Genomic DNA, 19,791 nt, shown 5'->3' with positions numbered 1-19,791 from the left:
CAGGCCCTGTCCTTCAATTAACTGTCAGGATAGATCCCTGATGGCCAGTGTCATGAAGCTATTAATGTAGACAATATTACTAGAAACAATATGTCTTTTAAAATAGAGGTTTAGTGTGTGGGTGTGTCTTAATTGGATTAAAGCCAGCTAGTCTGGGTGCTTTGATAGGTACTAGTTTTGATATGTAAGAGAGATAGCGTGTATTTGCATTTTTTGAATAAAGCATTTAGTAAGTGGGGCGAAAATTGACACCTCGCTAGCAGATACCAAGCAATATGTTTATATTATGAATAAAACTGGTACTATGAAGAGGGTTTTATTGTTAGAGAGGTTTAGTTCAGAGGTTGGTGATACAATGAGAATTAATATTGAATGGGGCTTGTAGGTATAACTTCAGCAGTTTTCGGGTGTACGGGACAGAGGCAATGAGAGACCAAAAGGCAGCTGTAAGCCTCCAACTGTCTCCACAGCGACCAAAGTGAAAGGAACCTCATCTTGAATTCGTAAGGTGAAAATGCTTTGTCTGGTGTCTGGTTAAGTCTATGGGTTACTAGAGTCTTAATGGAGATTAGTTTGGGAATTTGTTAAAAGTTATGATAGTAGTAATTTGTAGCCATGTGTATATATATTTTAACCTGTGTAAATTAATAAAATGTTTGAATTAGTTTAATGTAAAACCTCGAGAACTGGTGTCTGATTCCTGAGTTTAGAGTCGTATCCCAAACATAACATATAAAATTATAGGTTATGACAGTTGTTTAAAGTTCCCCTCTGGGATTTTTAAATAACTCTGCTTCACCAACTGCACCAGTTACAACAGTCAGTGCTCAGACTGACTCCTGACGCTCAGATTTGTGGCTTGTTCCCAGCAATCAGCTCAAAGTTCTGAGTTCCCAGCATCGAATTAATACTAAAACTCAGGAGAGTGAGTACCTGACAAACTGGAGAATGTAAATCACTGGGACTCAGCAACTGAGGGTCCGCGATATTCCTTACACCGTCCATCACTGTTCCTTAATCCCAGCCATTTGTATCCTCATCCACCATGACTAATAATTGTAGAACAAGGACAGGCTAGAACAGGACAATGCCGGCTGGTCTGGGGTGATGTCAGGAAGCACCTCTTCACACAAGGGAGAGTGGAAATCTGGAACTCTCTCTCCCCTAAAATAAAAGCTGCTGAGACTGGAGGGCAAGTTAAAATGTCAACGCTGAGATTGAGGATTTTTGTTATAAAACCAGAGCAGCTGGATGGAGTTAAGATACAGATCAACCATGATCTGATTAAAGGGCAGAGCAGGTTTAAGAGGCTGAATGGCCTCCTATTCCTATGTTGCTGTCACATTATCGACAAATTTGCAGATGTTCTTTGCTATCCATCAGTCCAGTCAGTAATGAGGGCCTAGTGCAGGTCCTTGCTGGACAGCACAACTCACATTCTGATCATTTGAATAACTGCCTAATATCACTTCTTTCCAGTTCCCGTTGCACAGCCAATTTCATAGCCTCATCAATAATTTTCTTTCAATCACAACTTCGCCTTAATCAACAGTCTCTTATGTGGAACTTTATCAAATGCCTTCTGGAGGTCGATATAATGAATACCTATAGACTGCCCTCTGTTCAGTACTTCAGGGTTCTCAGCAAAAGGCATAGCCAGGGACTGCGCCAAAGTTAATTTAGGTCAGTTGACTGCTGCGGCCCCTCCCTCGCCTGTTACCTGTGGATTCCGGAACATTCTATGCAGAGGGTGATGCCGAGGTTGATGCTGGCCCATTCTGGCAGGGCTTCGTTACAATCGCAGCAATGAGCGTTCCCAGGGATGCCTTGTACCTGTTCCAGGCCCTGCTTCTTGTCTGGTCTCACTTCATCAGGGATATCGAAGACTCCTGTAGACATAGACGAAGTCCTTTCCAACTTCTGAAAAGACAGCAAGCTGAGCTCAAACAAATATAGACAACAGTGAAAAGTAAAGGTGCAGTCCCGTAGCTCAGCAGGTTCGGGGTTCAGACAGAATACTAAATTAGCTCTTGCAGGGTTTCCCGAGATAAACGTACTGTGTGGTGACCCAAACAAACTGGACGTCATCCACAGTCTGGTCTCTGATTGCAAACTGGGTCTGAGTTGGGGCAATTCAGCGACCACAGTTAACTCTGCGACCCTGGATTAGAGCGGTGTAAAGATCAGCGAGGGTTCCTGTTCCTGATCGCAGCCCGGTATTCCGGCTGGGAATGTATGGCTGTGTGATGTCAGACAGTCACACTCGCCACAACGACCAAGGACAGCAGCCTGCAATGTTTTAACAAAGGGGTCAGGGATGAAGAAAAGCCACTTTGGTGAGGTGTAGAAGGCAAGGAGGCAGTAATATCCAGGGGGACCCTTACCCCAGTGAGAGTCAGTGTGTGTGGGACCCGTACCCCAGTGAGAGTCAGTGTGTGTGGGATTTACCCCAGTGAGAGTCAGTGTGTGTGGGATTTACCCCAGTGAGAGTCAGTGTGTGTGGGACCCGTACCCCAGTGAGAGTCAGTGTGTGTGGGACCCGTACCCCAATGAGAGTCAGTGTGTGTGGGATTTACCCCAGTGAGAGTTAGTGTGTGTGGGATTTACCCCAGTGAGAGTCAGTGCGTGTGGAACATTATCCCAATGAGATTCTGTGCCTCTGTAACATGACTAAGACCATATGTGGAGCTTTGATGAGTTTGTCAGTACCGAGTAGCTGTCCTCTCGTCTCTCGTTGAAGGCTGTTGCGATGCTTGACTGCACCGCGAGGATCCAGTTTTGCTGGTGCTTCTCTGAGTCAGCCTGAAGCATGCAGCTCCTGCCAGGGGGAACAGAACAAAGGCGTCAACCTCGCAAACCTGGATCAAGGCCACTGAAAGTACGATGTATACAGTCCGACATGTCAAACTGTATGTGCTCCGATCCGAGTGCTTATTTTGTGTACATGTGTGTGGAAACATCGTACCATCCGCTGGTGAAAAGGTCCCTTTCAATGGGATGAACGTCAGGTGAATCTTGCCCACCTGAGCTTGCAGTTGCAGTGTATTCACTTTGGGGAGAGAGCCTCACTAACACGGCACACCCATTGCCCGTAGTGACTTGCTCTGCCCTAGGATTCCGCAGATACTGGCGCTCGCTAAATGTAGCGGGTACGAGCTCGTGTGGGAGCGGAGACCTCTCCTGTTTGGGTGAGGGTGATTGGACTCCTTCGCTGAATGACATGAGTGAACCCAGTTGGGGGTTTTATGACAAATTGTGATCACTTTTACTGGTACCAGCCTTCTATTTCCAGATTAGTTGAAATGAATTCAGTTCCTTAAACCACCTTCTGAGGTCACATTTTCGAGATTACTAGTCCAATAAAAAGCCATCACATCACCAGACGCAAGGTTCTGTCCCTGGACACTGTGCAAGTGTTAGATGGTGTCTGGTTTCTCAAACCCCTCATTATTAAAACTACCACCATTAATCCCTCTCCGTTTCTGGTTATAGGGATTTGTTCCTTACTGTACACAGCAAGAGTTCAACAGCGAATTAAGGTTAGTGAGGGGGTTTTGGCTATCTTAAATCATTTTCGAGACACCAGGGAAGCTGAGAGTATTCACCTTAGAGCAGGAAAGGTTAAGGGGGGAATTAATAGTGGTGTTTCAACAACCTGTGGCATTTTGGTAGAATGAGTTAGGAGAAAATGTTCCTTGTGGGGGGTGGTTTTAAAACGAGAGGACACAGATTTAAAATAATTGGCAAAAGTACCAGAGGGGAGATCAGGAATAAAACCGGAAAGTGCTGGAAAAACTCAGCAGGTCTGGCAGCCTCTGTGGAGAGAGAAACAGAGTTAGTGTTTCGAATGCCTATGGCCCTTCTTCATAGCTAAAGAGAGGTAGAAATGAGATGGATTTTATACTGTTTAAGAGAGGGTGAAGCAGGTGGAGCAAGATTGAAGGCCAGGCATAGGTGGGAGATCATGAGAGATGACATAGATGTCATGGGCACAAGACAAAGGGAATGCTAATGATAGTATTCAAGACTAAAGCAGGTGTTAATAGTGGCACAAAGGTCAGATAGCAGAATGTGTTAATAGCAGAACAAGGGTCAGGTTTTCTGTAAGTAAAACATGAGAATAAGTTACAGACTGGCCCCTGGGAGGGGGCGGTGTGGGGGGTGGTGGTGGGGGGGGTGGGAAATAAAGATAGAGGACAGGCTTCAGGGTCTGAAGCTGTTGAACTCAATGTTAAGTCCAGGAGGCTGTGCAGTGCCTAATCGGAAGATGAGGTGCTGTTCCTCTAGTTTGCGTTGAGCTTCACTGGAACAATGCAGCAAGCCAAGGATGGACATGTGGGTATGAGAGCAGGGTGGAGTGTTGAAATAGCAAGCGACAGGAAGGTCTGGATCACGCTTGCGGACTGAGCAAAAGTGTTCTGCAAAGCAGTCACCCAGTCTGCGTTTAGTCTCCTCAGTAGTAGAGGAGACCACATTGGGAGCAGCGAATACAGTAGACTAAACTGAAAGAGGTGCAAGTGAAGCGCTGCTTCACCTGGAAGGAATGATCAGGAGAGGGAGGAAAGGATTTATTTTTGCTTTATACAGTAAGTTGTTGTGATCAGGAAGGCTCTGCCTGAAAGGGCGGCAGAAGCAGATCCGATATGAAATTTCAAAAGGGAATTGGATAATTGGATTTCAAAAAGTTAACTTTTGCAAAGTGGTGGAGAAAGGATGAGGGAGAACTAGGAGGACAGACTAGTTGGCCCTTTCAAAGGATTGGTCAATTTACAAAAATATTCACTCATGGGATGTGGGCATCGCTGGCTAGGCCAGCATTTATTGCCCATCCCAAATTGCCCTTGTTCAGAGGGCATTTAAGAGCCAACCACATTGCTGTGGGTCTGGAGTCACATGTAGGCCAGACTAGGTAAGGGCAGCAGATTTCCCTCCCTAAAGGGCATTAGTGAACCAAATGGGTTTTTACGACAATCGGAAATGGTTTTGTGGTCATCATCAGACTCTTAATTCCAGATTTTTATTGAATTCAAATTTCACCATCTGCCATGGTGGGATTCAAACATTACCCTGGGTCTCTGGAATACTAGCCCAGTGACAATACCACTAGGCCACCACCTCCCCTTTAATGTAAATCTGGCATATTTCCCCTCAAAAGATTGTTAAGGAAAAAACTGGACCAAGGTGACGAGATATTTGTTGGGTAAGGGTTTTGAGGGATTATAGAGTTAGAGGGATTAAATGGGGTTGTCATGAAGAGATATTAATATCTATAATGTTATTGGAAATTATTATTAAATTGGACTTCTAGTAGGGTGTGTGTCTATCCATGTGTCTGTATGTGGCTTAATTGGATTAAAGCCAGCTAGTCTGGGTGCTTTGATGTATAGTAGTTTGAGATGTTAATTAGATAAACATAAGGAGGGAAAGATAGAGAGTAAATTTGCATTTGTTGAATAAACCAGTCAAATGAGTGGGTGAAATCTTGCACCTAGCTAGAGGACACCAAGCAATGTGTTTATATTACTAAAATTGGTGGAACGAAAGGATCGTTGTTAGGAGAGGTAAAATTAAAAAGCCTAGTAATACGATGGAAATTTTACATTCAAAGGGGAAGCTGGGTATAAACAGAAAGGAGTTGTGTGTGTGAGTCAGGGGCATTTAAGATCTAACCAGCCTGTAAACCTCCAACTGTGTCTGCAAAGGAGCCAAATTGCAAGGGACTTCATTTTGAATTTGTAAGGTCAAATATGCTTTGCCTGGTGTCTGTTTACAGTCTATAGGTTACTGATGCCTGGGTGAAGATTTACGTGGGAGTGATTAATTTGGGGATTTGTTTAAAAGTTATTATGGTAGTAATTTTTAGACACGTGTGTGTGTTTAATTTGTTGTTAAATTATAAATATTTAATTTAGTTTTATATAAAGAAACCTCTTGAGGCTTGGTGGTCTTATTCCTGAATTCAGAGCTGCATCTCAAACTTACCAATTGAAAATAAAGTTATGACAGTTGTTCAAGTTTCCTTCTGGGATTTAAACAACACAGCCTTTACCAACTGCTGTGTCATAACAGAGTTGAAGGACAGATCAATTATTTTCTGATTAGAAGAGCTGGCATTAGAGGCTGAATATCTGTTCTGTAATAAGACTACGCTGAATTTTCCCAGAACTGCGTAGATGGCTTCGGAGGTGGAGGATGGACAGGGATGGGGTGCACAGGAAAATACAATTGACTTGCATCAGGCACGTTCCACATCAACATGAAAGCAAAATACTGCGGATGCCGGAAATCTGAAATAAAAACAGAAAATGCTGGAAAAACTCAGCAGGTCTGACAGCGTCTGTGGAGGGGGATACAGAGTTAACGTTTCGAGTCCAATATGACTCTTCTTCGAGGCATGTTTTCCTGCACTTTTCCGGGAGGTGGGATCCCGGCAGCTGCAGATAGCCAATTGGGGCACAGAATGGGGCAATCTTAGCAAATATAGTGGGCTTGGATTTCAGACGGCGCGCAGGCCCCTCCCTGTCAACTCTCCCAACTCTGTCAGATATTGAGTGAAGGTGGCATCACAGCCAGAGGTCCGAGCTTCAGGCTTTTTATTCAGTCGCCAGCGTTAAATCAGATGCTCCAGAGCCTCCCCCAAGCAGAAGGCAGGCCATTGCTACCACTTGGTAAGACGTGTAGCTCTCCTAATCCTCTGTCTGTCTGCTCCCTCCTGCTAGACACTCCTCCCTGGCGCCGATGATGGTCCCGCTTGCTGTCCCTTCAGTAGAACCCACACTGCAAGGGTGGCCCTAGCCAAGGGCCAGGCTGAAGGGACCTCCTGACCTTGGAACCCGGCGTCCAGCACTCCACCCCTAGCCCCCCACCCCCCCCGCCAAAATGGGCGGGGCTCTTCCAGACGGGCTTCTTAAAATCGGTCACCTCCGGAAAGATGGCGTCCGATGTCCCGCCACATCCTCGGCAGGGTTCCTGAGCCGGAATCGAGGAGGCTGTCAGGAGCGTCACCCATCTGGGAAAATGCAGCCCACGGAGCTGCACTTTGTCGCGATTCCCCCTAGGCCAGGATTTATCGCTCGCCGGGTGGGCGGGCGCGCTCGTGAACCTGAATGGGTGTAAAATGCCGCACGATTTTTCAGAGCGCCCGCTGACAATTAACAGGCCCATTGAAGATCTAAGTGAATTAAACCTTTCGCAGGAGAAAAGGCCAAGCGGCCTTTGGATTTTTGGGGATGAGGTTTCCAACAGCTATTAAAAGTTAAATACAAATATTGACATTTCATTCATGACGTGTCCCTGCTCATTCACACTCACTTTGAGGGGGATACTACTTCAAAGCAGAATCTTCTCTCACTGTCTGTACCGCTCTTAACCGTGCACAGGCGCAGGTCTTCCACTACAACCGTTAGGTTATCCTGCAACATCAGAAATAATGAAGTGAAAATGCAGCTTCACACAATCACAGAAATGTTACAATGCAGGAGGAGGTTATTCGGCCCATGGTGTCTATACTGGCTCTCCGAATGAGCATTATGACCTAGTGCCATTGCCCAGCCTTTTCCCTGTACCCCTGCACATTGTTTCCATTCATTTAATCATCTAATGCCCTCTTGAATGCCTCGATTGAACCTGCCTCCACCACACTTCCAGGCCGTGCATTCCAGACCCGAACCACTCGCTGTGTGAAAAAGCTTTTTCTCACCTCGCATTTGCCTCTTTTGCAAATCACTTTAAATCTGTGCCCTCTCGTTCTTGATCCTTTTATGAGTGAGCACAGCCTCTCCCTCTCTACTCTGTCCAGACCCATCATGATTTTGAACATCTCTATCAAATCCCCTCTCAGCCTTCTCTCTCCAAGGAGAACAGTCCCAACCTCTCCAATCTATCCTCATAGCTGAAGTTTCTCATCCCTGGAACCATTCTTGCAAACCTCTTCTGCACCCTCTCCGATGTGTTCACATCCTTCCTATAATATGGTGCCCAGAGCTGTGTACAATACTCCAGCTGAGGTCTAACTAGTGTCTTATATAAATTCAACACTCCTCTTGCACTCTATCACCCTATTAATAAAGCCCAGGATACTGTATTCTTTATTAACTGCTCTTTCCACCTGTCCTGCCACCTTCAATAACCTATGCACAAAAACACCCAGGTCCCTCTGCTCCTGCACACCCTTAAGAATTGTACCCCTTATTTTATATTGTCTCTCCATGTTCTTCCCACCAAAATGCAACACCTCACACTCCCCAGCATTGAACTCCATCTGCTGCCTATCTGCCCACTCCACCAACTTCACTCGCAGATTCCAGAACCATGGTTACAAACCCCTTTCCATTCAGAATGGATTCTTTTATTATCCTTTCACAGGATGTGGGTGTCGCTGGTAAGCCCAGCATTTGTTGCCCATCCCTAATTGCCCTTAAACTGAGTGGCTTGCTGGGCCATTTCAGAGGGCATTTAAGAGTCAACCCCATTGCTGTGGGTCTGGAGTCTCATGTAGGGCCAGACCAGGTAAGGACAGCAGATTTCCTTCCCTAAAGGACATTAGTGAACCTGATGGGTTTTAACAGCAATCAATGATAAGTTTCACAGAGACCAGCGTTCAATTCCAGATTTATCAATTGAATTTAAATTCCACCAATTGCCCTGGTGGGATTTGAACCTGTCCCCCCCCCCCAGAGCATTAGCCTGGGCCTCTGGGTTACTAGTCCAGCGACATCACCACTAGTGCCCCATGAATATAAATGTATTCATCCATAGAATCGTCTAGAATCTACAGCAGAAAAGTGGGCCACCTGATCCAACAGTTCCGTGCCAGTGTCCTGTGCTCCGCAGAGGCCTCCTCCTACTTTAAATGTCAGCTGTGTTTCAATGGGTAGCCCTCTCCCCTCTCCCCTCTCCCCTCTGTGTCAGAAGGTTGAAGATCCCAGTGCAGTACCAAGGGAGTGCTACACTGTCGGAGGTGCTCTTTCTCACGCGGCACTAAGTCTTTGCCCTCTTGTCTAGATGTAAAAGATCCCAAGGAAGTTAAGGAAGTGAAATTCTCCCTAGTGTCCTGGCCAATATTCGTCCCTCAACCAATCCTAGACATTATATTGTTGCTGATGGTGGGAGCTGACTGTGTGCAAATTGGCTGCTAAGACAACAGTAACTTGTGGATATTTAATTGGCTATAAAAAGCTATGGGGTTGTCCTGAGGTGGTGAAGGGCACTTCATGAAAACTTCATGACTTCTCTTTCATATAATTTATTCTTTCACGGGATGGGGGTGTCGCTGGTAAGCCCAGCATTTGTTGCCCATCCCTAATTGCCCTTGAACTGAGTGGGCTCGCTAGGCCATTTCAGAGGGCATTTAAGAGTCAACCACATCGCTGTGGGTCTGGAGTCACAAAGAGGCCAGACCAGGTAAGGACAGCAGATTCCCTTCCCAAAAGGGCATTTGTGAAGAAGCTGGGTTTTTACCAGATGTGGGGAGGTGATGAGGTGGTGGTATTGTTGCTGGGCTAGTAATCCAGAGACCCAAGTTAAATCTAAGGGACCCGGGTTCGAATCCTACCATGGTGGATAGTGGAATTCGAATTCAATAAAAATCTAGAATTAAAAGTCTAATGATGACCATGAAACCAATGTCAATTGTTGTTTAAAAACCCATCTGCTTCTCTAATCTCCTACATGAGACTCCAGACCCACAGCAATGTGGTTGACTCTTCAATGGCCTGTGAACAAGGGCAATAAATTCTGGCCTACTAGCAATGCCCACATCCCATGAATGAATAATAAAAAACAATTGACAGGTTTCATGGTTGTCATTACTGAGACCAGCTTTATTAAAATTCCTGATTTATTAATTGAATTGAAATTCCACCAGCTGCCAGAGTGGGATTTGAACCCATGTCCCCAAAGCATGAATCAGGGCCTCTGGAGTATTAGGTCCAGTGACATTAACCATTACACCACTATCTCCCCATGCACTGCAGAGCTACTGCGTGCAGGCCTGAAATTGGCTTCACTGGCACCTCTCGAGCTGAGGGGATGGGGATGGAAGAGAGGTACTCCATACTTCTAAACACACAAGCGATCAGGCTAGCTCACCTTCAGCCTCTTCTGGTACACCAGCTGATTGTTCTGAATGGAAAACCATCGTCTGTGAGGACAGAACACAACAGTGAGAATAGAGCAGGAGGGGTCACAGCTGAGCAAACAGTACAGACGTGGAAGGTTTAATCCCAGAGATCCTCCCAGTCCAAACCACACTTCATTGAAGGGAGCCTCGAAGCAGGAAGAGAAAGGCTACACCTCTCCCATATCACCCACTGATTGCAGCGTTCCTACATCTCCCTCTCTGTTTTGATGTTACCAGTGGGCCCTGAATCATAGCATTGCAAAATGAAAGTGCAGAAGGATACCATTTGGAGGTGTGAGACCTTCAAAAGGACCTGCCTATTTTACCCCCTATTCTACCCTCTCTCCGGACCACATCTGCTTTTATATCCCTGCTGTTCAAATCATTATCCAATTATTAGTCAAATCAGTCTGTGCTCCCACTGATATCCCGACTTCACATTGGCGCGTTCCCGACGGAGACTCTCGGCTCTCCCGATGGAGACTCTCGGCGCTTTCCCGACGGAGACTCTGGGCGCGTTCCCGACTTCACGTTGGCGCGTTCCCGACGGAGACTCTCGGCGCGTTCCCGACAGAGACTCCCGGCGCGTTCCCGACGGAGACTCTTGGCGCGTTCCCGACGGAGACTCTCGGCACGTTCCCGACGGAGACTCTCGGCTTGTTCCCGACGGAGACTCTCGGCGCACTCCCGACTGAGACTCTCGGCGTGTTCCCGACAGAGACTCTTGGCTCTCCCGACGGAGACTCTCGGCGCGCTCCCGACGGAGACACTGGGCGCGTTCCCGACGGAGACTCTCGGCTCTCCCGATGGAGACTCTCGGCGCATTCCCGACGGAGACTCTCGGCACGTTCCCGACGGAGACTCCCGGCGCGTTCCCGATGGAGAATCTCGGTGCGTTCCCGACGGAGATTCCCGGTGCGTTCCCGATGGAGACTCTCGGCGCGTTCCAGACGGAAACTCTCGACGCGTTCCCGACGGAGACTCTCGGCTCTCCCGACGGAGACTCTTGGCGCATTCCCGACGGAGACCCTTGGTGCTTTCTGGGCCTATTCCAAATAAACCTCCTCCAGTTTGGTTTGCCACCAGCCAGTCTCCCTTGAGTGGGCAGAGGCGCTTTGAGGATATCCCGATACTCTTCCCGCTGTCATCCTGGGAGTTTCCTGCCTGACCAAGTTCCAAGTGGAACAGTGGCTTTGGGAGTCTGGTGACAGGCATCCGGGCAGTGTTATCCACCCAACAGAGCTGGCTTTGAGCGATGAGCACCTTGGCACGTCAGCTTGGCAGAGGACGGTGTTGCTAGATCTCCTTTCCTGCCACTGCATTTGGAGGAATTCCCAAAGTCACTGCTGCTGATAGCTCCCCTGGCCTCTCAGGTACCTGCCTGCAGCTTCAGGGCTGATCGGATTTTGGCCTCAGGCTCACTTTCCTGCCCATTCCTCATTCCTCTTGGTTCCCATAGACTCTGTCTCCCAACCTTGAACATATTCAGTGATTCAGCCTGTACGGATCTCTGGGGTAGACAATTCCAAAGATTCCCATCTCTCTGACAGAAAAATAATCACAGAATCTTAACGGTGCAGAAGGAGGCCATTCGGCCCATCACGTCTGCACCAGCTCTCCGAACGAGCATTGTGATCTGGTGCCATTGCCCTGCCTGTTCCCAATATCCCTGCACGTTATTTCTAGTAAAATCATCATCTCATGCCCTCTTGAATGCCTCGATTGAACCTGCCTCCACCACACTTCCAGGCCGTGCACTCCAGACCCGAACCACTCGCTGTGTGAAAAGGTTTATTCCTCATATAGAACGTGTTAGAGTCGGAAACGTTGTGACTTGAACACAGAGTGAGGGTGATGGAGGAGGGAGAGTGTGTTGGGTGACTTGGAGCCTAGGAGCTGCATAGAATTTATAGAATATAGAAGAGGCCATTTGTCTTAACTGGTTTATGATGGTATTAATAGTTCACACAGATCTCTGCCCATCCTATCTAACCCCTTCTAACCCTTTCTCCCTTAAACTCATCTCTACTATGTGCCTCAACCACTCCCTGTGGGAGCGAGTTCCATATTCTCACCGCTCTCTGGATAAAAAAGTTGCCACTAAATTCTCCATTTTATTTGTGGCTATCCTATGTTTTATGGATCTTAGTTTAGTCGGCCTGACAATTGGAACAGCTTCTCTGTGCCTATCCTATCAATAGCTGGTAATCAGTCACCCTTCAGCCTCTTCTTTTCCAGAGTAAAGAACCCGAGAGAAGAACATTCAGAACCAGAAGTTTATGGCTAAAATAGACAAGAAAGGTTGCAACGCGGGGAGATTCTGCAAGTTTCTGAAGGAAATACCCTGACCAGTGGTGAGAGGGGTTCTCCCCAGTGATGTGAGCAGGACCGAGATTTGGATTTTGCAGTAGAGAGTTACATACAAGCAAACGAAATAGGAGCAGGAGTAGGCCATTCGGCCCCTCAAGCCTGTTCCGCCATTCATTAGGATCATGGCCGCTCTGTTTGTGTTTCAGGTTTCACATTCCCATCTACCCCCGATAACCTTCGATCCCCTTGTCTAACAGGAATCTATCTACCTCCGCCTTTAAAATATTCAGCGACTCCCGTCTCCACCGTCTTCTGAGGCTGAGAGTTCCAAAGTCACACAACCCTCTGAGAGAAAAAAATTCTCCTCATCTCTGCCCTAAAAGGGTAACCCCTAATTTTAAACCATTGCCCCCCTCGTCCTGGACTCTCCCACAAGAAGAAACATCCTTTCCATGTCCACCTTGTCAAGGATGTTCAGGATCTTGTAAACTTCAATCAAATCCCCCCTCACTCTTCTAGACACCAGTGGAAACAAGCTCAGTCTGTCCAACCCTCCCTCATAAGACAACCCACTCATCCTGGTTATCAGTCTAGTAAACCTCCTCTGAACTGCTCCCAAAGTTCAAATGCCTTAACACATTCTTTAAACTGCAAGTAGAGGACGTTGACAGTACCTGTTCCAGGTTTTGAAGGCGTTGCTGGCTCGTTTGTACAGGTAACCTTCCATAACAACACCGTTTGGGGCCTCCATGTTAAACTCCACCACCAAATCATCGTAAAACACATCCTGCGGAAGGTGGAAATATTTTGATGAAACCGGCAGCATTTTAAGTCGGTATTCTCCCCTCTCGGACACACAGGAACTGGAGACAGCCTTTCTGCTCCGTCAGCCTGTTTCACCATTCAGATAGAACATGGCTGACCTGCGTCTTAACTCCATCTACCCGGCTTGGTTCCCTAACCTGAGATACCTTCAGCAATGGAAATAAAAAAAGCCATTCTTGGTTTCGATATTGTCAGTTGGACTCCCGCAGCTTCAACAGCTTTCTGTGGGGAGAGAGTTCCGGGTTCCCACTCCCCTGTGTGTGAGGAAATGCTTCCTGACTTCTCCCCGAACGGCTGTGCTCCAGTTGACCCACGCTCCCCTCATGAAATGAAATCATTTCTTTCTTTTTAGTCCTGCAACTTTAGTTATCTTAAACACCTCAATTAGACCCTTTCATCATTTAAACTCCTGGGAACACAAGCTTTGCCTTCTTCAGGACTGATCTATCCTTCCGATGGAATGGTGCCTGGAGCGGAGCACAGGAGCTCCAGATACTCTCTAACCAGAGGTGTAACCTCACTTCCACCCCCTGAGTTTTCCAGGCCTCTTGGGATCAAGGCCAACCGTCCATGAAGCTTTTAAATTTGTTCTTTGTTTGTTCTTTAATCTTATAAGAGAGCGAGTTAAGCCTGCAAAGCATTGTGGGGGGGGAGTTGCTGTCGGTCCATGTGTGACCAGATCACGGGGTGTAATGGGACAAGGAACAAAATGGTGGGAGGTGAACATTGCTGGCTGGGCCCAGCATTTATTGCCCATCCCTAGTTGCCCCTTGAGAAGGTGGTGGGTGAGCTGCTGCCTTCTTGAGCTGCTGCAGTCCATGTGGTGTAGGTACATCCGCCGCGCTGTTAGGGAGGGAGTTCCAGGATTTTGACCCAGCGACAGTGAAGGAACGGCCAATATATTTCCAAGTCAGGACGGTGAGTGGCTTAGAGGTGAACTTCCAGGTGGTGGTGTTCCCCATGTGTCTGCTGCCCTTGTCCTTTTGGATGGTAGAGATTGTGGTTTTGGAAGGTGCTGTTGAGGGAGTCTTGGTGAGTTCCTGCAGTGCATCTCGTAGATGGTACACACACTGCTGCTACTGTGCGTCCGGGTGGAGGGAGTGAATGTTTGTGGATGGGGTGCCAATCAAGTGGGCTGCTTTGTCCTGGACAGTGTCAAGTTTCTTGAGTGTTGTGGGAGCTGCACTCATCCAGGCAAGTGGGGAGTATTCCATCACACTCCTGACTTGTGCCTTGTAGATGGTGGACAGGCTTTGGGGAGTCAGGAGGTGAGTTACTCGCCACAGGATTCCCGGCCTCTGGCCTACTCTTGTAGCCACAGTATTTATATGGCTAGTCCAGTTCAGTTTCTGGTCAATGGTAACCCCCAGGATGGTGAGTGTGGAGGATTCAGTAATGGTAATAATGGTAATGCCATTGAACATCAAGGGGTGATGGTTAGATTCTCTCTTGTTGGAGATTGTCTAGCACTTGTGTGGTGTGAATGTTATGTGACACTTGTCAGCCCAAGTCTGGATATTGTCCAGGTCTTGCTGCATTTGGACACGGACTTCTTCAGTATCTGAGGAGTCGCGAATGGTGCTGAACATTGTACAATCATCAGCGAACATCCCCACTTCTGACCTTATGATGGGAGGAAGATCATTGATGAAGCAGCTGAAGGTGGTTGGGCCGAGGACACTACCCTGAGGAACTCCTGCAGTGATGTCCTGGAGCTGAGGTGATTGACCTCCAACAACCACAACCATCTTCCTTTGGTGGTCCAGAGTTGATGTTGAGGATTCCCAGGGCAACTCCCTCCCAACGATATATCACTGAGCAACCACCTCTGCCGGTGGGACAGGACAAACCCAGGGATGGTGATGGTGGTGTCTGCGGAGGATTCCATGACTTTATCAGGCTGTTGCTGGACTAGTCTGTGAGACAGCTTCTGGCACATGTTAGTAAGAAGGACTTTGCAGGGTCGACAGGGCTGAGTTTGCTGTCACATGTAGGACAGACCAGGTAAGGACAGTGGATTTCCTCCATTAATGAATGGACAATCTATGTCATCATTAATTCCAGATTTTTATTTGAATTTATCCGTGGTAGGATTCGAACCTGGGGTCCCCAGGGCGTTACCCTGGGTCTCTGGATTACCAGCCCAGTGGCAATCCCACCGAGCCACGACCACTGAGAATGCAGATCCAGCGGCAGAGATCAGTGTGGTGAGCTGTTTTCTATGGGATAAGCCCAGCCGCTGTGAGCACTGTATTCAGAGCTGCTGCCGGGAAGAGGCTGAACCTGACTGATCATCAATCGACAGAGCCAGACCGGCTGCACCAAGCTGTCACCAAACAGACCGGCACTCAGAGGTGGAACACAGCCTTGTGCCGCTTTCGGACGGTACAGGGGTAAAGGTGTGACACCCACTACAACAGCACCTGCGGCCACCATGTGCCTCACTCGGAAGCAGACAGAGCACCAGTCACACCAGCTACAGTCTGCCCACAGCTATGAGGTGGCGTGTCACCAAGCTGGGGTGAGGGGCCAGGGGATCTCACAGACGGGAAACTGCCTCACCAACCTCTAAAGCTGCACCAGCTCCTGTTCAGCGAGTGTTAGACGAGAGCTGGGAGAATCACACCTCCCACTTGGGAACTTAATATGTTAATTTTTGTCTGTCATTTCTTATTACTCAAACTTCAGCAATGTACCTGCCCTGGGAGTGTTTGATGGGGACAGTGTAGAGGAGCTTTACTCTGTATCTAACCCCGTGCTGTACCTGTCCTGGGAGTGTTTGATGGGGACAGTGTAGAGGGAGCTTTACTCTGTATCTAACCCCGTGCTGTACCTGTCCTGGGAGTGTTTGATGGGGTTAGAGTAGAGGGAGCTTTACTCTGTATCTCACCCCGTGCTGTACCTGTCCTGGGAGTGTTTGATGGGGACAGTGTAGAGGGAGATTTACTCTGTATCTAACCCCGTGCTGTACCTGTCCTGGGAGTGTTTGATGGGGACAGTGTAGAGGGAGATTTACTCTGTATCTAACCCCGTGCTGTACCTGTCCTGGGAGTGTTTGATGGGGAAAGTGTAGAGGGAGATTTACTCTGTATCTAACCCCGTGCTGTACCTGTCCTGGGTGTGTTTGATGGGGACAGTGTAGAGGGAGCTTCACTCACTATCTAACCCCGTGCTGTACCTATCCTGGGAATGTTTGATGGGGACAGTGTAGAGGGAGATTTACTCTGCATCTAACCTCGTGCTGTACCTGTCCTGGGAGTGTTTGATGGGGACAGTGTAGAGGAGATTTACTCTGTATCTAACCCCGTGCTGAACCTGTCCTGGGAGTGTTTGATGGGGACAGTGTAGACGGAGCTTTACTCTGTATCTAACCCCGTGCTGTACCTGTCCTGGGAGTGTTTGATGGGGACAGTGTAGAGGGAGCTTTACTCTGTATCTAACCCCGTGCTGTACCTGTCCTGGGAGTGTTTGATGGGGACAGTGTAGAGGGAGCTTTACTCTGTATCTAACCCGGTGCTGTACCTGTCCTGGGAGTGTTTGATGGGGACAGTGTAGAGGGAGGTTTACTCTGTATCTAACCCTGTGCTGTACCTGTCCTGGGAGTATTTGATGCGGACAGTGTAGAGGGAGTTTTACTCTGTATCTAACCCCGTGCTGTACCTGTCCTGGGAGTGTTTGATGGGGACAGTGTAGAGGAATCTTTACTCTGTATCTAACCCCGTACTGTACCTGTCCTGGGAGTGTTTGATGAGGACAGTGTAGAGGGAGTTTTACTCTGTATCTAACCCCGTGCTGTACCTGTCCTGGGAGTGTTTGATGGGGACAGTGTAGAGGGAGATTTACTCTGTATCTAACCCGGTGCTGTACCTGTCCTGGGAGTGTTTGATGGGGACAGTGTAGAGGGAGCTTTACTCTGTATCTAACCCCGTGCTGTACCTGTCCTGGGAGTGTTTGATGGGGACAGTGTAGAGGGAGCTTTACTCTGTATCTAACCCCGTGCTGTACCTGTCCTGGGAGTGTTTGATGGGGACAGTGTAGAGGGAGCTTTACTCTGTATCTAACTCCGTGCTGTACCTGTCCTGGGAGTGTTTGATGGGATAATGGACTGGAAATATTGTATGGAGAGGAGAGAATCTGCAGTCAGTTGAGGTAAAATCACCTTTACTCAATGTCATAAAGGAAAAGTTACATGTGGGAATAACTTGCCCCTGCCCCCTGCCCCCTGCCCAGTGTGCAGCTGTTTTGTTGCTCTGGGTATTAATACCCAGATACCTGTTGGCGCTCAGAGCTCACCTGCTGCTTGATAGCTGCATGTCGCTGCTCCATGTCCCGCTTGTCCCTGGCTGAGTTCAGCACGAGCTGATGCAACTGTGGAGCAGAGAAACAAAAAGGCGTCTTTGAGAATGACAGCTTGGGAAAGCAAGGAAATCCTCGCCTTTTTCTAAACAAAAGCTTCTCCCCTTCCCTTTCCGAAGACGCGATCCCTGCTGGGATCTGGGTTCCCTAGTACGTTACCCATGGATCTGGTCTTCAAATGTAAGTGTTTACAGGATATTCGACCAGGGAGAACATCACAGCTGGGCCTGATTACTGCACTTGTATAGATTACATTATAGACACCAGCCTTTCAACTCAACTGCTCCCCACCAACCTCCTCCGACTGGAATTATTTATTCCCATCCAGCGTCCTTATCCCTGTATTCGTTTCTCCCACTCTTTTACATCAAACCTCTCCTCAAATGGGTCAGTACTATCTACTGTAGCCCATTTGTGTTGAAGTGAATCCCACATACTTAGCACCCTCTGTGTAAGGAAGTTCCTCCTAAATTCTTGGTTTGCTGTGTTAATGGCTACCTGATCTTGATGCACAGTGAGGGTCACTAGATAGCGTTCAGAAGGAGGGACCCATGGCTGATTCTGCCTGTTCTTAATCCAGGGGCACTGAGGTCAGTAGGAACTCCCTGGTCACTGGTCCAGCCACCCCATGAAATCAATTAACATAACTGGGGACGCGAGCTGGGCTTGCCTTTTTGTCTCTATGGCTCGATCCCACACAGGACAAGGACATTGCCTCATCTTGCTGTCAGGTCCAGCTCATGGGAAAATCTTCTCATTGGTTTAGGCAAAGGATCGTCATGAATCCCTGTCATGCACAGCATCAGTCGTGAGTGACAAACATACGAATTAAAGCAGGAGTAGGCCACTCGGCCCCTCGATCCTGCTCCGCCATTCAATAGGATCACCGCTGTTCTGATTGTAACCTCAACCCCACCTTCCTGCCTACCCCCGATAACCTTTCACCCCCTTGCTACTCAAGAATCTATCCACCTCGGCCTAAAAAATATTCAAAGACTCTGCTTCCACCACCTTTTGAGGAAGAGAGTTCCAAAGACTCACAGCCCTCAGAGAGAAAAATGTTTCCTCATCTCCGGCTTAAATGGGCGACCCCATATTGTTAAACAGTCATGGATGCATTACTGAGTGACATCCAGACACATTGTAATTTTACACAAATTCTTGCTGACACCATGGCACACAATCGTGAATATCTTCCCAGTTGAAGAGGATTGCCAATCGGTCATACCCTGCATTGCGTGCGATTTGTGCAGTGTGGCACATTTCAGCACAAGGTGATACCTCAAGGACATGGTTCAAAATCCCCCACTGACTGATTTACAGCTTGTGTGCACACATTCACCCTCAGGCTCATACTCATTACACTCTGACATAGACAACAGCATACATACATACACACATCAACACACACACACATGCGCACACACACGCTACACACATACACACAAACAACATATGCACTTACAGGCACACGCACATACACATACACACACACACACACACACAGAAACACACACAGGCGCACACAGAAACACATGCACAGTCAGGCACACACATAAACACACACAGTCACACACACACAGAAACACACACACGCAGCCACACACACACAGAAACACACACATGCAGTCACACACACACAGAAACACACACATGCAGCCACACACACACAGAAACACACACACAGAAACACACACAGTCACACACACACAGAAACACACACACGCAGCCACACACACACAGAAACACACACACGTAGCCACACACACACAGAAACACACACACACAGCCACACACACACAGAAACACACATACGCAGCCACACACACACAGAAACACACACATGCAGTCACACACACACAGAAACATAAATACGCAGTCACACACACACAGAAACACACACATGCAGTCACACACACACAGAAACACACACACAGAAACACACACACGCAGTCACACACACACAGAAACACATACGCAGTCACACACACAGAAACACACATACGCAGCCACACACACACAGAAACAGACATACGCAGTCAAACACACACAGAAACACACATACACAGTCTCACACACACAGAAACACACATACGCAGTCACACACACAGAAACACACATACGCAGTCACACGCACAGAAACACACATACGCAGTCACACACACAGAAACACACACACG

At 47.9% G+C, this 19,791-nt stretch overlaps 1 protein-coding gene across 1 annotated transcript in view; it reads right to left on the bottom strand.

The window, feature by feature from the left end:
* acap1 (ArfGAP with coiled-coil, ankyrin repeat and PH domains 1) overlaps window positions 1-19,791 on the bottom strand; it is a 107,270-nt gene that overhangs the window by 17,017 nt on the left and 70,462 nt on the right. The window contains exons 9-14 of the mRNA XM_041179064.1: window positions 17,549-17,623; window positions 13,105-13,217; window positions 10,090-10,141; window positions 7,312-7,412; window positions 2,710-2,818; window positions 1,721-1,920 (exon numbers count right to left, since the gene is read on the bottom strand). Of these exons, the coding sequence (XP_041034998.1) occupies window positions 1,721-1,920; window positions 2,710-2,818; window positions 7,312-7,412; window positions 10,090-10,141; window positions 13,105-13,217; window positions 17,549-17,623 (650 nt within the window). The remainder of the gene's footprint in view (window positions 1-1,720; window positions 1,921-2,709; window positions 2,819-7,311; window positions 7,413-10,089; window positions 10,142-13,104; window positions 13,218-17,548; window positions 17,624-19,791) is intronic.

Source organism: Carcharodon carcharias, chromosome 33 (genome assembly GCF_017639515.1).
Source record: "Carcharodon carcharias isolate sCarCar2 chromosome 33, sCarCar2.pri, whole genome shotgun sequence".
Lineage (NCBI taxonomy): Eukaryota > Metazoa > Chordata > Chondrichthyes > Lamniformes > Lamnidae > Carcharodon > Carcharodon carcharias.
Note: the sequence above shows the minus strand (reverse complement) of the source record. Positions and strands in the feature narration are given on the sequence as shown.